The sequence below is a fragment of the Lissotriton vulgaris genome, chromosome 10 (genome assembly GCF_964263255.1).
Source record: "Lissotriton vulgaris chromosome 10, aLisVul1.2, whole genome shotgun sequence".
In the NCBI taxonomy this organism is placed as follows: Eukaryota; Metazoa; Chordata; class Amphibia; order Caudata; family Salamandridae; genus Lissotriton; species Lissotriton vulgaris.
This window is the reverse complement of record NC_141698.1, coordinates 757,387,969-757,407,510: the sequence shown is the minus strand read 5'-3', so window position 1 is coordinate 757,407,510 and position 19,542 is coordinate 757,387,969. Positions and strand designations below refer to the sequence as shown.

Sequence of the window (19,542 nt, the reverse complement as noted above, 5' to 3'; positions counted from 1 at the left end):
CAACTGTTGCTGCTCAAACTTCATGCATGGCAGCAAAGCATTTTCAGGTTCGGGTGTAGAACCCTGCCCAGTTGCTAGAACAGAAGATCCTCCTGAAGAGGCAGTTTGATCGGAGGACAGATACTCATGCTCAACAGCTTGGGACACCTGACTCTCCATGCACAATCCAAAGCCACATGAATGACTTGAGCCCAGTCACCTCCGATCTTCTTGAAAACTATGGACAAGAGTAGTATTGGCAAAAAGACATACAGGAGGCCAGAGCTCCACTTGAGATGAAAAGCATCTTCGAGCATGAGCTTCCTTGGAAACTTCGGCGGGCAACACTGCAGACATTGCACGTTCTTTGCTGTGGCTAACAGATCTAAACAAGGCTCTGCCCACTCTTGAAAGAGGCCTTGGGCCACCTCCAAATGGAGACGACATTGTGATTGACATTGCACGTTCTTTGCGGTAGCTAACATATCTAACCAAGGTTCTCCCCACTCTTGAAAGAGGTTTTGCACCACCTCCGGATGGAGATGCCATTCGTGATTCGCTAGGCATTGATGGCTGATTTAGTATGCCCTTATGTGAACCACTAGGGATGTGCCCTGGTTTTCCAACCACATCTAGAGGTGCAGTGCCTCTTGACAAAGAGTCCATGACCCCACTCTCCCTCTGTGTAGCAATACAATATGGCAGTTGTGTTGTCCATGAACACTTGTACTACCTTCCCGTGATTAAAGGAAGAAAGGCTTTCAATGCCAAATGGATCATCCAAAGCGCCAACAGTTTGATGTGGAGCCTGGATTTCGTCAGAGACCAGAACCCTCTGATATCCAGCTCTCCCAGGTGGTCACCCAAGCCCTGGAGTGACGCATCTGCCACTACAGTTTGCTCCAGTTGGGGAAGTGAAAGGGGTCTGCCATTGACCCAATTGCAGTTCCAGTTAGTCAGCCACCACTGCAGATCTTTTGCAGTTCCCTACGAGATCAGGACCATATCAGACAGATTCCTCTGATGCTGCTCTCACTGGGCCTTCAGGTCCCACTACAGAGCCTGGCTATGCTAACGGGCATGAGTAACAAGCAGAATGCAGGAGGCCATGAGGCCCAACAGCCTCACTGAATTCAGGATAGAGCCCAAAACATCAGTATCATATCTTGAATATAATGGACTCGCTGCTCAGGAGGATAGACCCGAAACTGCAGTGTCCAGAACAAGTCCGATGGAGGGGAGCGTCTGAGTGGGAGTCAAGTGTGACTTCGACATGTTGATAGTCAGCCTCAGCGAGTGCAGGAGGTTCACCATAGTCTGGAGGTGGGAAGGGCGAGTCAGCCTTCAACAACCAATTGTCGAGGTAGGGAACACCAGAGGGGCGCTGATAAGCCAAAGGGGAGCATGGCAAACTCAAAGTGATCTTGGCCCACTGTCAACCACAGGTAAAGTCTGCAGACAGGCAGGACGGGGATGTGGAAAAATGCGTCCTGCAAGTACAACACTACCATCTCTTGTGTCCAAGGCAGACAGGACATGTGCGAGTCTGAGCATTATGAATTTCTCTTTTTTCAGGAAAAGGTTTAGAAGGTGCAGGTCTAGGATGGATGAAGGCCTCTGTCCTTCTTGGGCACCAGAAAGTAGAGGGAATAGCTACCACAACCTTCTTTTGATGCCTGCACCTTCTCCATGTATACCTTGGCCAAGACAGACTGCACCTCCTAGTTGTGACAATATTCACATTTAAAAGCCTTAGAGCGGCTTTACAGCCTTTGAATTGCACCTTCCGTATGGAGTATCCTCCTATCCACAGTCCATCTCCTTCCTTGCCACTGTCTAGCTACCTTTAATTCCAGGTAACTATTGCAATCTGAAATGTGGAAAGGTCAATGCTCTCTACACACTGTACATTTCCTACTTTCTATCCAATAAAATGTATCTAATCTAGAGAAAAGCCCATATTTTTGGGAATGGAAAGTAAACCCGCTTGTGTCACCTGACCTCAGTCTCCAGACATCACACAACTCCAGCTCTTTAATCAGAATGGATAGAAGCAATTGGCATTTTGGAGAGTGTACCCGAGAACGAGCCATTGACCTGTCTAATTTGTTAGCCATCAGGACATTAAAATCTCCCCCTATCGCTATAGTGGAGCTATAGTCCACTAAATTCATGAAGAGCTCTTTTAATGGTCGGGATCGTCTACAATTGGGCTAAAGAAACAAGCACACACTATCCTTACAACTTGCACTTTCAATTTCTGCACTACACATCTCCCCTTTCCATCTACCCTACTATCCTCGATTTCTATATCGGACCTCTGCCTCTCCAAGATCACAACCCCTGTCATGCAGCATCCCTAATCAGTTGGTACTAACTTATCACCCATCACTCTGTGCTAAAAATCACCAAACACTCCTCCTTCGTGCACCATACTCTTACAAATACGTAACTACTTGGCGCTGCATCTTCCAGGTTCTTAGCCCATTGTCAAGCCAGGTTAGAAATGATGTGAAATGACCCTATCATCTAACCTTCCCCCCAATTCTAATCAAAACCTTTCCTGCCTCCACATCTTCTCGTAAATCTGCAATGGGCTATTTGACGGCACACAGAATGGTGAATTGAGGACCTTTTTTCTTTTTCCACCCTCAAGCTCCCCACCTAGGCACTCCTACATCCACCCCCTCACTTCTCCTGGTGCACCCTCACCTTAGGAGACCCTCCCGCTAATTGACTTGACATTATCTAATTGTTGTCATTGCGAGCCTTTATCCTGTGGGGCCCAAAATACCACTTGTTCCTCATTAAATTTCAACATCATATTACATATTTGTTTGCCCAGTTCCCATTGCTTATCCTGTGCCTGTTTAGATAGGTCAGAATGTATATTAACATTTCAACCTTACCAGTGCAGTGCTTTGGACATGAGCCCCACTCCCAGTATCTTCTACTTTACCCTTTAGGTAAGAAAAGTCATCAAAATCTTCCTAGCTTTTCTTCGCCCTTCACTCAACTTAAAGGGGTCCGTATGTACGCTCTGAATTTGGTGGGAGAGATCAATATCGGAATCCCCACGTAGCACTGTGCATTTTAAAAGATTCACCACAAAAGCTTTTAAATCTTCCCCTTCTACACCTTTCATTACATTGAGGATTCATATGTATTGTTCCTCTTTGCATTGTTCTCTAAACTCTCCATCTTCTCTAGGACCTCTGTTTGATTCAACCTTGCAATCTCTGTAGACTTCACCTTGGTTATCTAGATGAGCACCTTAACTTCTTTCTCTAGCGCCTCAGTTCACAGAGCCAGGCTATCCAACTTTCTTTCAAGTACAACACAAGTCTCCTGTGTCCCCAACTGATTAGCTACCAAGACCTCAAGCCCCTTTTTCATCGCCAGGAAGATATTGTTATTGTTATTGTTATTGTTATTTTTGATTTGTAGCGCGCTCAATCACCTACAGGCCTCTAAGCGCTCGGGAATCGATGGTAAACAACAACTTTGACAGTACAGAGGGCATCCACTAGCCTACGTGGCTCACAGGGCTCTCCTGAACAACAGCGTTTTCAGCCCCTTTCTGAAACGTAGGAGGTTTCCTTCCTTTCGTAGTGGCTCAGGTAGTGTGTTCCATAAATGCGGAACCAGCACCGAAAAGGCTCTACCGCCCTTGGTGGCAAGTTTGTACCGAGGGCAGACTAATAGCTGAGAGTCTGAGGACCTAAGAGCTCTCTTTGGGCTATACATTGCCAGGCGATCTTTGATGTAAGCAGGTGCCATGCCATAGATGGCTTTATGGGCGATGCACAGATTTTTAAATTCCACTCGCTCCTTAATAGGGAGCCAGTGGAGGCTTTGTAGCAGGGGGGATGCTTTAGTGTGTCTTGGCTGTCTGAAGATAAGACGAGCGGCATCATTCATCACCACCTGTAGCCTATTTATCAAGGTTTTTGGTAGGCCAAGGTAGAGGGCATTTCCATAATCTATGCGTGAAATCACAGTAGCTGCGACGATGGAACGTAGCATAGATTGGGAAATGATAGGCACTAATTTCAGTAGCTGTCGGATGATATTAGTACAGCTGCCCACCACTGAAGAGATTTGGCTGACCATAGAGAGGTCACAATCCAGTTTGATCCCCAGGCTCTTCACGTTCAAACTGGGTTTTGGGGCTGGACCTAACTCTGCGGGCCAGTAGAGGTCACACCATGGTGAGGTGGTAGATGAAATAACCAAGACCTCAGTCTTGTCTGGATTGATTTTTAGGAGGTTTCCTGTCATCCACTGGACCGTGTGTCTCAAGATATTCTGAGTGTGGAGTTGGGCGGTGTTTGTATTGTCAACACTCAGCAGCTGCTGCGTGTCGTCTGCGTAGTTATATACTGTGCAGCCCATACTCGCCAGGGAGGCAATCAGAGGCTGCAGATATAGGTTAAACAGCAGTGGGGATAGGGCTGAGCCCTGAGGTACCCCACATTCTATTTCTCCCACTGCGGAGATTTCTTCTCCGAGTTGTATTCTTTGTGTCCTTCCTGACAGAAAGGACTGCAACCACTCGAAAGCCCGGCCTTTGATGCCAAAGTCACTCAGCCTTTCCAGTAGCAGCGCATGACTGACGGTATCGAACGGTATTCTGCAAATTTCTGCGGATCCCACCTCAACACCGTCACCAGCTCCTAGCTTGTACTGGGAATCATTCACTTCCCCACTTGCCACTCCTGCACCACCATCCTGGTCCTTCAGTCACTTTCCTTCTTCTGTGAATATTGGCACAACTAGTACCCATATACTGTGGGATGCCTACAAGGTATTACTCAGAGGTCAGGTTACTTGTGTGACATTTTCAGAACAAGAAGAGGCGGGCTGAGATTACTAGTATGGAGCAGAGGTTTGGAGAACTGCAGAGGGTTTTGCAGGCAATTTGGAGGTTGGGAGAAGACAAGAGGTAGAAACTTCACTGAAGGCCTCACAGTAGGACCTGAAAGAGTATATGGAAAACAAAGGCAGAATTAATCAGGTATCCTATAACAGAAATAAAGGCTAATACAAGAGATACCACTCAGAGTGTTAGACCCAGTAGTTTCAAGCTGGCTGTGACAAATCAAAGCCAGTCAGAATTTAGCGTTCCAAATAGGATGAGTATGATACACGTGTCCGATAACCTGTGCTCACCATATGGTTCATGGCACAGAGCAGTCTGGCTTATCCTCCGGGCTCGAGTGTAGAGTATTGGCACAACACCATCCTTACAACACACTGTGTATGCCACAAAAAGACTACACACCATCTGTATAAAACCCTTGTCTTAGTATTACACACGCTGAAATCAAAACAAGATACAAATTGAATAAAAATACTCTACAGTTCTACACAACGGACCCTCTTGCCTTGTCACGGTGTTCTCCACAACAAAGCACCGTGTGGCGTGGGTCCAGGAAGAGGGAGCCAACGACCTCGGACAGAGGCTGCAATGTCAGGCACTGTCGTCCTCCTGATCTGGAGGCGAGAAAGAAAGTCTCAGCTTCTGGCTCAGGTTCCTCCGGCACCCCTCAAACACCACATGCTCTGCAGCATAAGCTAGCACAAGTCCCCTGGTTGCAGGCACGGGTCTCTCGAACTTCTCACATCCCGGCACTCCAGGTGGCTGCTGATCTTTACCCGCACACTCCTCTGCACACCGCGATGATGGTGTACGTCAGGGCAATCCTTGTCCCAACTACTTCAACCTGTCTCAGCCGCACCCCGTGTGGTCCTTACGATCTCATGAAGATTGTGAGATCCTGGGATCTTATGGACAGAAGGCAGCTCATCGGCCCTCGGAGAGTACTTCAGGACCAAGGCCACGATAGTTGGAACTTAGTTACAGGCCAGCAACGCCAGGCAAACCCCATTAACTTATAGTCCCCTTCCTAGAGTGGTGCAAGCTCCAGGCCACCACAAGTCTACAGAAAGTCCAGTTGCAGTTCCTCCTGCCCTAATGATTCCTTGCATCGATGTCCAAACGTCGAACCAGGGTAGTGTGGCCCAAAATCAAAAGCGTCTCCAATTTCGGTGACCAGAGCCCCACTAGTTATTCCCAAAATGGCCTTTGAAGATACGATCAGTTCAAAAGGCCACCTTTGAAATGCATAGGCCCTCACTAAATGTTGTCCTGTCTGCCATCCTTCCCCAGGAGGTTTGATCAAAATCTTTTGTCGGGGCCAAGACCCTGTCCCTAGGAATGCAGGTGCCAATTCCACACCCAAGTAACCATCCCAGAAAGGCTCCTAAGAGTCAGAGGTCTGCAGTTTCCCCTGAGCTCCTAGTCTATGGTCATCTATCAAGAGTGCACAGATATGACTGTTCCCCTAGCACCCAGTTGTGAATTAGGCCAGCTGAAAGGCCACAACAATCAAAATGCCCACTTTCCCAAAGTGACATTTCCATCACAATAATGTCGAACTGTCTGGCACTACTGGAGAGGATTCGCCATTTACAAATTCATCGATACCAAACGCTACACTGCTACTATTCTGCCCGTAGGAAATACTGCTTGATAGCCATTCCCTACACCCTCTCCGGCTAATCCAATGTGAGAAGCAGGCCCCCATCATCCCGACACAACACCCAGTGCCATTCACAACCCTTGCTGGTAACGCATACACTCACATTCCCAACCTCTTCCCATCACCACACCCTGTCACCAGGGAGAACTCCGATATAGCAAGACACATGCAGAACCTTGGCACGCAGTCTTTGCTGAATAACATTAACCTATGCACACAGTCCCCACTAGGGCAAACCGGTGGCACAATCGATGAGCTACCTCCGTGAGTGCACAGCCAGTACTGCAAGTCCACGGAGGAGCATTCAAGATACATGACCTGAGTGCATATGTCTTAACCCCCGACACGAGAATTACAGCTAACTAGAATCAGCCAATCATGTATATGACGAGCACAATCTTTGGAACTGAATGGCAGTGTCAAACGTATCCAAAGTCCTAAGGCTAGCATCCAGAGCTGCGGAAAACTGGAAAGGAGAAATGCAAAAAGTGGAGGTAAAGCACCCTAGGAAGGGCCATTTCTAACAGAGAGATACAAGGGATATATTGGTGATGCATTTTATGACTTTTTTAGAAATATGGATTGAGAATGAAATAACCTGGATAGTGTATGATTGAGGCACAGGTTAAGGGGACGAAAAGTGAGTGAACTGAGTCAGGAACAGCAGTGGCGTTTAATACAGGAAATAACAGAGGAGATTGATGTAGTATTAAAATCCAGCAAGAAAAGGAAGGCTCCGGCGCTGGATAGAATACCAGTGGAGCAGTATATTACTCTCAAAAATGCAATTACACTGATTTGAAGAGATTTATTCAATAAAATGCTGAAAGGGAAGGCCCAATTACCTGCTACTTGGTATGAAGCAACCATTAGTTTGATTTTTAAATCCTACAGACATTTCTCACTTTTGAATTGCGATTTCAAGATCTTTGTCGCAATTTTAGCAAGGAGATTGGATAAGGTAGTGAGAGGGTTAATAAACAAAGATCAGAAGGGGTTTATGACGGGGAAATGTATACATGAGCAAACATACAAATGTGTGGGAGCAATAGATATGGCTACAACGTTTTCAGCCCCACTGGCAGTGGTTACGCTGGATGCCAAGGCCAATGATCAAGAAAACAGAAGGTACTTGATGGAAGTGGTCGCATATATGGGGCTGGAAATAACTTTTTGTAGGGTGATCCAGTTAATCTACAGTTCCCATAAAGTGAGAATTTTGATAAATGCCAAGTTGGCAGAGCAAGTCGATTTCCAAAGAGGGACAAGTCTGGGTTGGGCCCCATCACCACTCCTATTTATCTTGTACATTGCGCCGCTGGCGCAGAGTCTTAGGTTGAATGGACAGATAGTGCCTTTTTCTTGGAATGGGTTCGTGGAAAAAGTGGCCCTACATGTGGATGACCTCATGATCTGTACATCAAATATTACTCATGCAATCGGAGTAATTGAGAAGGAAGGTAAGGTTTTTAGAGCATTTTCGGTGTGTAATGTTCATGTGGCCAAACAATAGTAATGACATGGAATTGTACATTGGAAGAAGGAGAAAGTAAATAGGATCTGAGATATTTGGGAGTCTATGTGACAAGGGACCTGAGTGAGATGATGAAGGCTAATCTGAAGAAGGTCATCAAAGAAAGTAATGGATTAATGAAAGCGTAGTGCCATCTTTCATTGTCTGTATAAGAGCGTGTTAATTTAGTGAAGGTGATGCTCCTTCTGAAATTCAACTTTCTGTTTGATAATATACCATTATTTTCGATAAGAACAGTGTGAAAAGATTTCAGGGAAATAAAAGCTTTGTCTGGGGCAGCAAGGCGGGGAGAGTATCCTGGAAGAGGTTAAGGAAAAGTATGATCAGAGGAGACTTAGCGTCGCCAGATTTTCAGATCTAGTGCTTGGCGTTTCAGCTTAAAAATGTGAGGATGCGGATTGAGAGGCAGGATGCAAGCGTTATTGAGGGTATATTGGAATGTGTGCCTAGTATTTTAGCCGTAACGGGTTTCTTTTATAAATTTGGCTCACCAACATTTTTTTTAAAAGTAGGGTTGCATGTCCTGCAGTCGGCAGCTAGGTTATGGTATCAGGGCGGACTAGTCTTGAGAAAACCATTCTATAGTATGTTGGCCCCTGTATAGGATTCACCAGGGCAACCAGACTGTTTAAACGAAGGATTGTGCATTAGAATTAAGACAGATAACATTGTGCATAGGGGCACCCTTGTAAAGGAAGGTAGGCCCTTCTCAGGGGAGGTGTTGGGTGAAAAGTCCACCGAAAGCACTTTCTCCAAATGTAAGTATCTGCAGTTGATATCATGAATGAAGAGCCGAAAGTGGACAGAATGTGGCATAGGTCAAATGAAACAGGATATACAGCACACTGAAAAAAGAAAGAAAGAAGTCTCCAGATGTACAGGCAGTTAGTGGCAGCTAGAGAAGGGATAATGAAACACGCCTATAAAAGCTGAGTGAAGGGCCACATGTGGCGATGGGAGACTTGTGGCAAGTATCCTTGAGTTTGCTAGATAGTGTTGTGAAGCCTGCTACACTTAAACAGAATAAACTTTACACCCTCTACAGTTTATTTTGTAGTCCGGACAAGATGTCCAAGTTTAAGAAGGGCGTGATGCCGAACTGCAGAAGGTGTAGATGGGAGGCGGCGGACTTCATCCACATGTTTTTCAAATGTCCAACCCTGAATGGATTTTGGAGTGGTGTGGGTAAAGTATTGCTATTGATCCATAAGAGTGAGATTAAGTTAAGCTTTACCCTAGTCTTCTTTGGTGTTGAAGTGGATTACCTGGGAATGGTGGAGATGGTCTCAGATGAGAGAAAGTTGATTTTTTACTTGATGCTAATGCCACAGAGGGAAATCTGTAAAAGATGGACGCAAGCTGAGCCTTCACTGATAAATGAGTGGGTATAGTTTTTAAGATACAAAAATAGACTGGGCAAAGTAAGATGCAGAGAGAAGAAAAGAAGATGGTGTGTGCCTTTCGGGCAGTGGTGGAGAGAGAGAGAAAGTGGTTCCAATGATTATACCCAAGATCATTTACGTTGGGAGGATGGAATCTTTGTAAAGATAAATGACGGGGGCGTGGCCAAGATGGCGGAGTAGGAGGACGCGACTTCGGCGATCTCCTCCGACCCAGGCCCCTAAACAGCTTATCTGCCGATGATCTCCCCCCACCGCTGCGATCTACCGGCGGCGGAAGGAGTGGGGGACCTAATCGCCTGCTTCTGAGGGAAGTCGGTGTGCTGGACGGTGTCCGCAGCGCGATTTGGCAGAGGGCCGGATTCGGCAGAGGTCGGAGCCTCGACCGGAAGTGCTGCTGGGCCCGCCCTGTGGGACTGCTTACGCCCAGAGTGCCGACCGGAGGCCCTGGACTGCTCGGCGCGGCGTGGGGCCCTGACTAGTCGGGCCGCCTCTATAGCGCGATCCGGTGGGAAACGGTGCGCAGCCTGGGGAGTGTACCGTGGTGTGCCGGTCCGAGCCAGGAGGCGTGGTGAGGCCGAGTCGCGGCCGAGAAGACACTGCGAGAGGCGCTGAACGAGGCTGTAGGCCTGAGCAGCCCGGAGCAGAGTGCGAGGGCGACCCCCCCCCGCGGAGACTGGTGAGAAGCGGTGGTGTGCCCGGCGGGGGGAGCTCGTTCGGGACTGGCTGTGTACCTGGCTGCTGGCGACGCGGCTGACCCCTGCAGAGCCTTGCCTTTCACCGCGGAGGGCCGGAGGAGTGCTGGCCGGGTTCTACCGGTGCCTGTACCTTGGGAAGAGCCGCGAGAGGCCCGAGTGGAAACCATCCAGGCGAGAGTCTGTGCCCCCTGGCGGTTGCTGTCCCCGGGGTCGGCTGCCTGGGGTGCGCCTGGGTGATTGCAGGGACTGGTGAACCGTGGGCCTAGATGCGGTGGTGAGAGGTCGGGACGGAGAGGTATGCTCCCATCTCCCCAGCCGGGTAGCCTGCCAGCGGGGGACTCTCTTTGCTTCGCCCTGCAGCGGTGGATGAGCCTGGGGGCCCAGTGAGCGACGAGGCCAGGCAGAGAAGGGGCGGTCAACTCTGTGTGGTCTCCCTTGGTGTTCCTAGAAGGGTCGAGGAGCTGATTGGCCCAAATTGCCGGAGGACTACGCCAGGCCTCTTCAGCGGTCGGCGGTGAACCCAATCTGTCCTGGGGCCACATCCAGTTGCCGATAGCGAGGTCATGGTTCAAGCTGGTTCATACAGGAGTGGGTGACCCAGGTGGCGATTGGGATATACGGGGACGGCCCTGCGCGCTGAGTGAGGGGCGCCCTGCTTCGGGAGGCCTGACTAACTTTCGTGGCTGTGGCAGAACTTGGATTGATGCACTCGGCTGGGTTCCGGGGGAACGTATAGCCCAGGAAGGTGCGGACGGCGCCCGGAGGGGTCGACGCGTAGACGGCTTGGACTTCCGGACCGGTTCGAGTGGTTGGCGACTCGGCCACGCACTCAACGCGGATTTCACTTGTGAAGACTGGGAAACGCCTTCCAATGGATGGTAACAAAGGGAGTAGGAAGGGGGACCGTACCCTTCCGGAGATGCTGAGCAGGGGCACCGCGCGGCAGGATCGCGGACAGCACTCCCCGGGACAGTCAAGCAGCTCCCAGGGAGCGAGCGGGAGGGGCCGCCAATCACCAGGTCCTTCCTTGAATCGCTCTTCAGCTCTCTCCGGGAGGACTTTCAGGCACTCAAGCAGGAGGTGGCGGGAGAGGTGCGAGAGGTGAGGCGAGAGGTTGATGGCTTGGGTGAACGGGTGACCTCCGTGGAGGAGGCTGGCCATGCCCGGGACGAGGAATTTGCGCAGCTTCAGCAGGAAGTGATCAGGCTCAGAGACCAACAAATCGATCTACAATCACACGTGGAGGATTTGGAGAACCGTTCCCGGAGGAACAACATTCGGGTCCAGGGTGTGCCTCTCGGAGAAGAAGGGGAGGATGCGGCAGGCTACCTGCAGGATCTGTTCAGAGATATCCTGGATGAACTGACTGACTTTTCTATAAGAATTGACAGGGCACATAGAGTGGGCCCGCGGCGCAGGTCCCCGGCGCCCCCTCCCGACCTCCTGGCCTATCTGCCGGATTACACCCTGAAAGAAAGAATCCTCCGGGTGGCTCGCACTAAGTCCTCGTTGGAGTTCAGGAGCCATAGGGTAGCCCTCTTTCAGGACCTCTCAGTGGTCACCCTACAAAAACGCAACTCCTTCAAAATTGCGACTGACTTTTTGCAGGAACATGACACGCAATACTCTTGGGGTCACCCTTTCCGCCTCATCTTCCGCTGGAACGGAACATTGCATCAGCTGCACTCTCTCCAGGACACCTGTGCTGTACTGGGCATCACAGCGAACGACGAAGACGCCCCCGCTCCACGTCGCCGCCGAGTCACCAGGGATGGCTGGCAAACGGTCCCTGGCCGTAGACATTCGACCTCCTCGGTGAGACCTGACTCGCCTACAATCCGGGCTGAAATGGATAGTGCTGTGAGAGGGGTCGCTAGAGAAACGGCGACCGGAGAGGTTGCTTTGACCGCCTAAGGAAGTCCTCCGGGGAGAGATCGACATCGCATTTTCTGAGCTGCAGGTTTGGGGGGGGTCGGAGGGGGGGGGGGAGCGGGGGTTGCGTGGTGGCTGGACGTCCACTTTTGAGACTTACCATAGACTTGCCCGTCTGGGCCGGGCTTGGACAATGGTTCCTTTGACTCCATTTTTGGGTGGACAGGGACGGAGCTTTGGGGGTACAGGGGGTTTTGTTGGGGTGTTGGGGAACGGGAGGGTTGTGGGAGTTGGGAGTGGGGGAAGGGGTTGTCCAGTGCGCTGCGATGGGACTTGTTGCTTTGTCAGTTTTTCTCCACCTAGTTCTGATCAGTGGAGGAAGGGAGGCGAGTGTGGGGGTGGAGAGGGAAGCTGGCTGGTATAGGGGGGAGGCACGGTAAAGTTAGGGCTCATGGCTGGTGCTAGGTTGCTTGGCGTAAAGGGGAGCAGCTTTGCTTACTGTTTTTGGTTGATTGCTTTGTTGCTTGAGTTCGGCGGGGCGCACCCACCTGCTATGACCCCCACGCAGGACGCCAACGCCTTTACATACACTTTCCATTATGCCTCCTCACACTTTTAAAGTCGTGACCATGAATGTTCGGGGCCTGAACAATCCCATTAAGCGACGGGCAGTGCTCTCCCTGTTAGAAAATGCCCGAGCGGACATATGCCTCCTTCAAGAAACACACTTATTACCGCAGGACACACATAGGTTACGCTCTCATAAATTCCCGACGCAGTTTTTTTCCTCCAGTACCACCAAGACAGCCGGGGTGGCGATTCACGTGGCTCGACACTTTAGAGGGGAACACATTCACAAATTCGCAGAAATAAAAGGGAGGCTGCTGGCGCACAGGTTCAAGGTGGGGGGACTTACATTCACGATAGGTTCCCTTTATAGTCCCAACGACAAACAGGAGCGGTTCTTACAATCTGCGGTAGAAGAGATCACTGCCTCGCCGGACAGGCATATTATACTCGGGGGAGACCTTAATATGGTTTTTGATTCTGCCGTAGACAGATCGGCGCAGCGCTCCCCGCAAGTCGGGGAATTCTCAGCTGGTTGTAGGGCCAGGCTTGCGGAGGTGGACCTCCTGGACCTCTGGCGTCACATGCATCCCGCAGACAGGGACTACTCGTACTTTTCCCACGCGCATAAGACATACGCGAGGCTTGATCGTCTTTTGGTCACCTCACCAGTGCAGACTCTGGCGACCGCCGTGGACATGGGGGTAATTTCCCTGTCGGATCACGCCCCGGTTGAGGCCTCCTTTTGCCTGCCCTCCTCTGCCTCTCCGGCGAGGACTTGGCACCTCAGGGATACTCTGCTACATAGGAAAACGGTGACGGACCGTATTGAGCAGGTGCTCCGTGAATATTTGTCTCACAACGACAACACAGATATCACCCGGGCCACGCAGTGGGCAGCTTTGAAGGCAGTCCTCAGGGGGGAGTTCCTGTCGATTTCCGCGGCCGAAAACAAGGAACGCAGGATAAAGAGGGATGAGCTTACTGACAGAGTCCGGGAGCTGGAGTTGATTCACCGCAGGACAGGGGCGCCAAGAATTTGGCGGCAGCTTAAAGAAGCAAGGAAACTTCTTGCCGCCTTGGATGTGGACCGAGCGGAATATGCAGCTGCGCCATGCCTTTTATACTGGGGGGATCGTTGTGGCAAACTTTTGGCCAATAGACTCCGGCTTGCTAGGCAGAGTCAGTTAGTGAAAGAACTCTCTGACCCCACAGGCATTGCAGTGACGGACGACGCCCGTATCTCGGCCGTGTTCCGAGGGTTCTATGAAAACCTTCACGCCGGCGACATATCGGATGTGCCGGCTATGACCTCCTATTTAGACTCGGTCACCCTGCCTGCCTTGGACCCTTTGCAGGCGGACCACCTGCACAGGGATATTAGCATAGAGGAAGTGGTGTCGGCCATTGCCAGACTCAAACACGGCAAAGCACCAGGCCCGGATGGCTATTCTGCCCTCTTCTATAAGACGTTCTGCAAGTCGTTGGCCCCGGTCCTTGCTCGCCTTTTCAACTCTTTTGCGGAACCTGGCGCCATCCCGCCTGACCTCCTGAGGGCCTCTATTACGGTCATCCCCAAACCAGGGAAAGATCCTAAATACTGTGGGTCCTACAGACCGATATCCCTCTTGAATGTAGATTTGAAACTTTACACTGGGATACTGGCCAGTCGTTTGGCACCCCATTTGCCCGGCCTTATCGACCCAGATCAGGCGGGTTTTGTCCCAGAGCGGCAGACAATGGATAATACAAAGCGGGTGGTCCATCTGCTGGAAAAGGCTTCCCGGATCCCGGGTGAAAGGATGATGCTCACGGTTGACGCAGAGAAGGCGTTTGACCGCGTACATTGGCCTTTCTTAGAGCAGGTACTGGTGAAGGCGGGTATTGGGGAGAAGTTTCGATCTATGATTCTCAATTGCTACAGAGAACCTTCGGAGTGGTCCGGGTAAACGGCCACACCTCTGCAGCCTTCACCATTGAGAGAGGCACTAGGCAAGGCTGTCCGCTCTCACCCTTGCTCTTTGCTCTGTACATGGAACCGTTCGCCCAAAGGGTACGGACGCGTCCAGCAGTGGAAGGGATACGGATGGGTGGATTTGTCCACACAATTAGTCTCTACGCTGACGATGTCATCTTCACGTTGGCTGCACCCCGGATAGCACTGCCGGCCTGTATGGAAGAACTGGCAGCGCTCGGCCTCGGGCTTTAAGGTGAATATGGGGAAGTCAGTGGCTTTGGATATCTCCCTGGCACCTGCCACTAGGGCGTATCTGCAGAACAGGTTCCTGTTACTTTGGTCCTCAGAGGCGATACCGTATTTGGGGATTCAGATAGCTCCTACGTTGCCGGCCATGGTCTCGGCTAACTACCTAGCCCTGGGAGTTAAAATCAGGGACGAACTAGGCCGTTGGAATCGCGGCATCCTCTCCTGGTTGGGTAGAATTGCTGCTGTGAAGATGACGGTCTTGCCGCAGGTGCTCTACTTATTCAGGGCCCTGCCGCTTCAACCACCAAAAGGATGGATACAACAGCTACAATCAGATGTGGCCCGTTTCATTTGGCAGGGGAAAAAGCCTAGGTTGCGCAGTGCCCTCTCCCTTTTGTCACCTGACGCTGGGGGTCTAGGCATTCCCGACTTCCGTAAATACTTTCAGGCGACGCAATTGAGGTATTTGGTCGAGTGGTGCAGATGGGAGTCGGATAAGCACTGGCTTTTCCAGGACCAGGCGGTGGCGGGGCGGCCTCTGCAGGAGATACTGTTCCTACACCGGACCCATCGGCCTAAGAACCTCTACGCCTCTTTCATCACTAGGGTGCCTTTGCGGATTTGGGACGCAACTTACCTTCGGTATGACCTCACTACATTCCCTTCGCCGCTCTCGCCGCTGGTGGATAACCCCGCTTTCACTCCCGGAATGGAGAAAGGAACCTTTACACATTGGCGGCAGGCTGGGTGCAGAGCACTATGTCACCTGTATGGCCCTGAGGGGGTCATCCCGTTCACAAAATTTCGACAGGAGTTCTCACTCCCCGAAACTGAGAGACACCATTATATGTAGGCCCGGCATTGGGCTCTTCAGCCAAAGGTGAGGGACATGGCGGATAGGATGCTTTCGCCGTGCGAGAGATGGTTGTTGTCCCGTACGTCAGACTCAAAACTAATCTCAGACTTGTATAAGTTCTTACAACTGCCCTCAACACACTTTCAAAACCCCGGGAGGGCTAGATGGGAACGGGAACTTGGGAGGACGTTGAGCCCTAAGGAATGGGACCACATCTCTCATAGGGCGCGCCACTCCGCATATCATATGGGTCTCACTGATACATTCACCAAAGTGTCCACTTACTGGTACTACACGCCTGAGCGGATCCATGAGTTCGACCATAGTAAGACAGACACATGCTGGCGGGGGTGCGGACATCGGGGTACGCTGACACATATCCTATGGGAGTGTCCACTCTTAACTGGTTACTGGAAGGAAGTGCTGGATGAAATTGACTCTCATTTTGGCATTGAGCTCCCGCGCTTCCCGGCGTATACCCTGCTAGGACTCCCAAACGATTTAATGTATCCCCTCAGGGCTAGAAGAGGCAGACAGATCGCCATCGCCCTTGGCTCTGCAGTTCAGAACATCTTGATATACTGGCGCACAGACACAACGCCCACGGTCACGGGCTGGCTCCATAGACTGTGGCATGTGCTGGGTATGGAGAAAATGTCTTTGGTGGTGGCTGGGGATATAGCGCAATTTAATGAACTGTGGCAAACATTTCACTCTCTGCTGCTCACAGAGTTCAGGGAACTCACTTGTCCGAGATACCTCTGCCTCCTGCGGCTGACGAGCCCGGTGGCGCCAGATCAGCGAGTGGGGTGAAGCCCTCCTTTCTAATCAACTACGGCCTTGGGGTATAGGCTGTTTGTCAATAGCGCACTGGACAGTGGGTGGGTGGGGGTGGGGTGGGGGGGGGGGGTTGGGCACTTACATGTTGGGGTGGGGGTGGCGTTTGTATTAAAAAGTTGTGTCATGCCAGACTTATGCACCCTTTCATCTGCCGATCCTATGCTGCTGTGTACTTGTTTTGGTGTGTCACGCTGAATAAAATACTTTAAACCTAAAGATAAATGACCCAACGGTTATCGATGTACAACGGCAAGGGTCAATGGCGGTAACAGAGACCTGGAATATATCGATGGGGAAACGAGCATTAAAATAAAAAGAGCCTGCACTTCCTGAAGGAGCAAGGTATTGCAAATAATAGGTCAACAACTCCCTATTCACAGAAGCATAACAGGGCATTTTGTGTGTCTTTAGCAATTCGTTTTTTAAAGAAAATAAAGGTGAAGTAGCAAATTAGCAGTTATGAAAAAAGCCCACTTACCGATCCATTATAACACCATGCGGGATATATACACATTTTAAATCTTCACAGTAGTGTTGTGGTAATACAAACAAATCCAGCTTGTAGCCAGGCCAGTCATCAGGAATCTGAAAAAAAGACCATCTACTAATTACCTTGAATTTAGGTCATGGAACGGTTGCTAAAAATACAGTTTCAGATTACACAACAGTGATTCTACATTTAGACAGGAGGACTATTCTTTACATAGTAGCAAATAATATGAAACATTAACTCAAACTACAACTGCCATGAAACCAGGAGTTAAAGAAAGCAAAACAATAATTCATTTCCACCAATGAACTCCCTTGCCAGGCATTAACCTCAAATCCGCTCCTTGACTCCTCCTCTATCTTTGCTGCTCGGGCAGAGGATGCGGATTAGTGGTCAGCTGTATTTCTGGGGTGCTGGTTAGATTTTGGCTTTAGGGCACATTTGTCTGCCAGGTTGCTTGATAAACTGGAGCCAGCTGATTTTGAGGCCTGTGGAATAAAGGCCATTTGTTTACATTTTAGGATCCCGAGAAGACCCAGATGGGATACTTAAATAGACCTTTATATAAAGTCGTTTGTTTTAACTTTTAAACTTTTTTTTTATTTCTTTGTGTACTTTAATTATTAGTCCGGGATCATTAAGGCAGCTCCAAGACACGTTTTAAAGTGCTTTCTTATGTTTACTGTTTTAAGTATTTACTGATAAGGGGGAAAAAACACTGGCTTTATGTGATTTTCCCAATTTTTGTACCGACCAGGACATTAAAATACTGGTCATGCCATCAAAAAACACAGCCAGATGGCAACCCTTCCTGTGGGCAGGGCCTGCCTCCCTTCTACTTGATAAGCCTACCACCAGAGTCATCAGTGTGAGATACACATAGAAAGATTGAGCCATGGCCCACAAGTGCAGGAAACCCTTCTACCAGACCCATCAGCACCCCTTGGGGATCCACCCATGAGTGGCGATCGCTCCCTATGGTCCAGCTGCTAACAACATATTCTCGTCTTTAAAGCAGTGTCAGCCAGGTCGTACGTCCCAGTTGTACGACTAAGCCTGCGATCTCCACCTTCAGTTGATCAAAGATCCCATGGTCTCTTAGTGTTGGGGTGACATGGGCATCTATTGGCTTCCTTCTCCCTTAGTGGGAGAGGCGCTGAGCGGTTGGCCACTTTTAAGCTCCTGGATGTTCTGGTTTATGGCGTCCCACTCCTTTCACTGTGGGCCAGCAGCTAAAGGCCAGACTGCTTGTTGCACCCTTCCTGCCTCGTGAGGTCATTACAATGAATTATACATCAGATAGGGGGATAAAGAAAGGCCAGCAACAACAAGGAGGGAGTTTTGACGGGGCAATACAATGAAAAATTTAAAGAATTTATTGTTTTCTACTTTTGCCTTGGTGTGTAATGTTTCATGGGTAAGGCCCTATTTCAGTGCAAGATTTGGTACGCCTCTGATATTATTAATTTCAATGCCCTGCTTTCACTGTGCCGTGAAGAGTCGGATTCATTTTGGGTTTGTCTGCCAACCAGGGCATGCAAGATTTAGAAAAGCAGAATACCCTAAAGGTGTGCAGTTCTAAACAAGTTTTAGCGGCCTAAACGGAAAGTACTGTCCACAAAACATTCTCCCAGGACACAGGGCCTATTCAACAGACACTGAACGAACGTTCTCCAGGCATGCCTAATCCCTCCTCGACTAAGTTTTGAGGTTTATCCACTTCAGTAGCAGACACACGGTTCTGGAGAGGGCTCCACAAGTGAGAATGGTAAAAACCAGAGATCAAGATTGAGGCATTTAGGAGGTGCTTGATCTGTTTTGCTTGTGCTGTATTTGGCCTTGTTTTGAGTGCTGTGTTGCAGGGATTCTGTTCAGGAACAGAACTATGCCTGGGAACACAGAACGTCGGCATGTAGGAACTGAGTCACCATACCTCATCAGCATCTAAGGACCCAAATCCGAGGAGCTCATAGTGCCTCACTTGCCCTTCTTACCTTTCCAGAGAGACAAGTGATTTTGCACCCCAGAACACAACCCTCCCGAACCTATCAGGATCACGGTAGCAAGTAAACCCCCTTTGTTCTCTCACTGATATTTGTCCCCAAAAATAGAAGAGACACAAAGAAAGTTTAAAATATTCATTTAAACTATAATGCTCTTATGTGCAAAAGTGGCGCCACAAATAGTAAACAAATACATGTCAGTAATGTCATTAAAATGGCTATGAGACCACTGACAATAAAAAGCCCTGTCATATTATCTGACAGATTTGCCTAAACCCACCCTCACTACAAAAGCTAAATTATTTAGGATTATAGATCTCGGGGCTGAGCAGAGGACCCTATACCTTAACATTCATTGATAGTTGTTCTACATTCCAGCTGACACAGCTCTCTTGTCTCAGGACCTTTGCGCTGTCTGCCAGTCTCCACTCCCTGCTTGTTTAGAACAACATATCCCGGGTTAGATGACAAAACATGTGTTTTCGAAAACAGCAGCGAATAACAAAGAGCGGTGTTGTTTGACCTTGCCTAGGCTGTGCAGACCAAATCCGA

At 49.7% G+C, this 19,542-nt stretch overlaps 1 protein-coding gene across 1 annotated transcript in view; it reads right to left on the bottom strand.

Annotated features, from left to right (window-relative positions):
• Positions 1 to 19,542, bottom strand: part of PRTFDC1 (phosphoribosyl transferase domain containing 1) — a 212,852-nt gene that overhangs the window by 107,993 nt on the left and 85,317 nt on the right. The window contains exon 2 of the mRNA XM_086941661.1: positions 16,976 to 17,082. Coding sequence (XP_086797787.1) covers positions 16,976 to 17,082 — 107 coding nt within the window. The remainder of the gene's footprint in view (positions 1 to 16,975; positions 17,083 to 19,542) is intronic.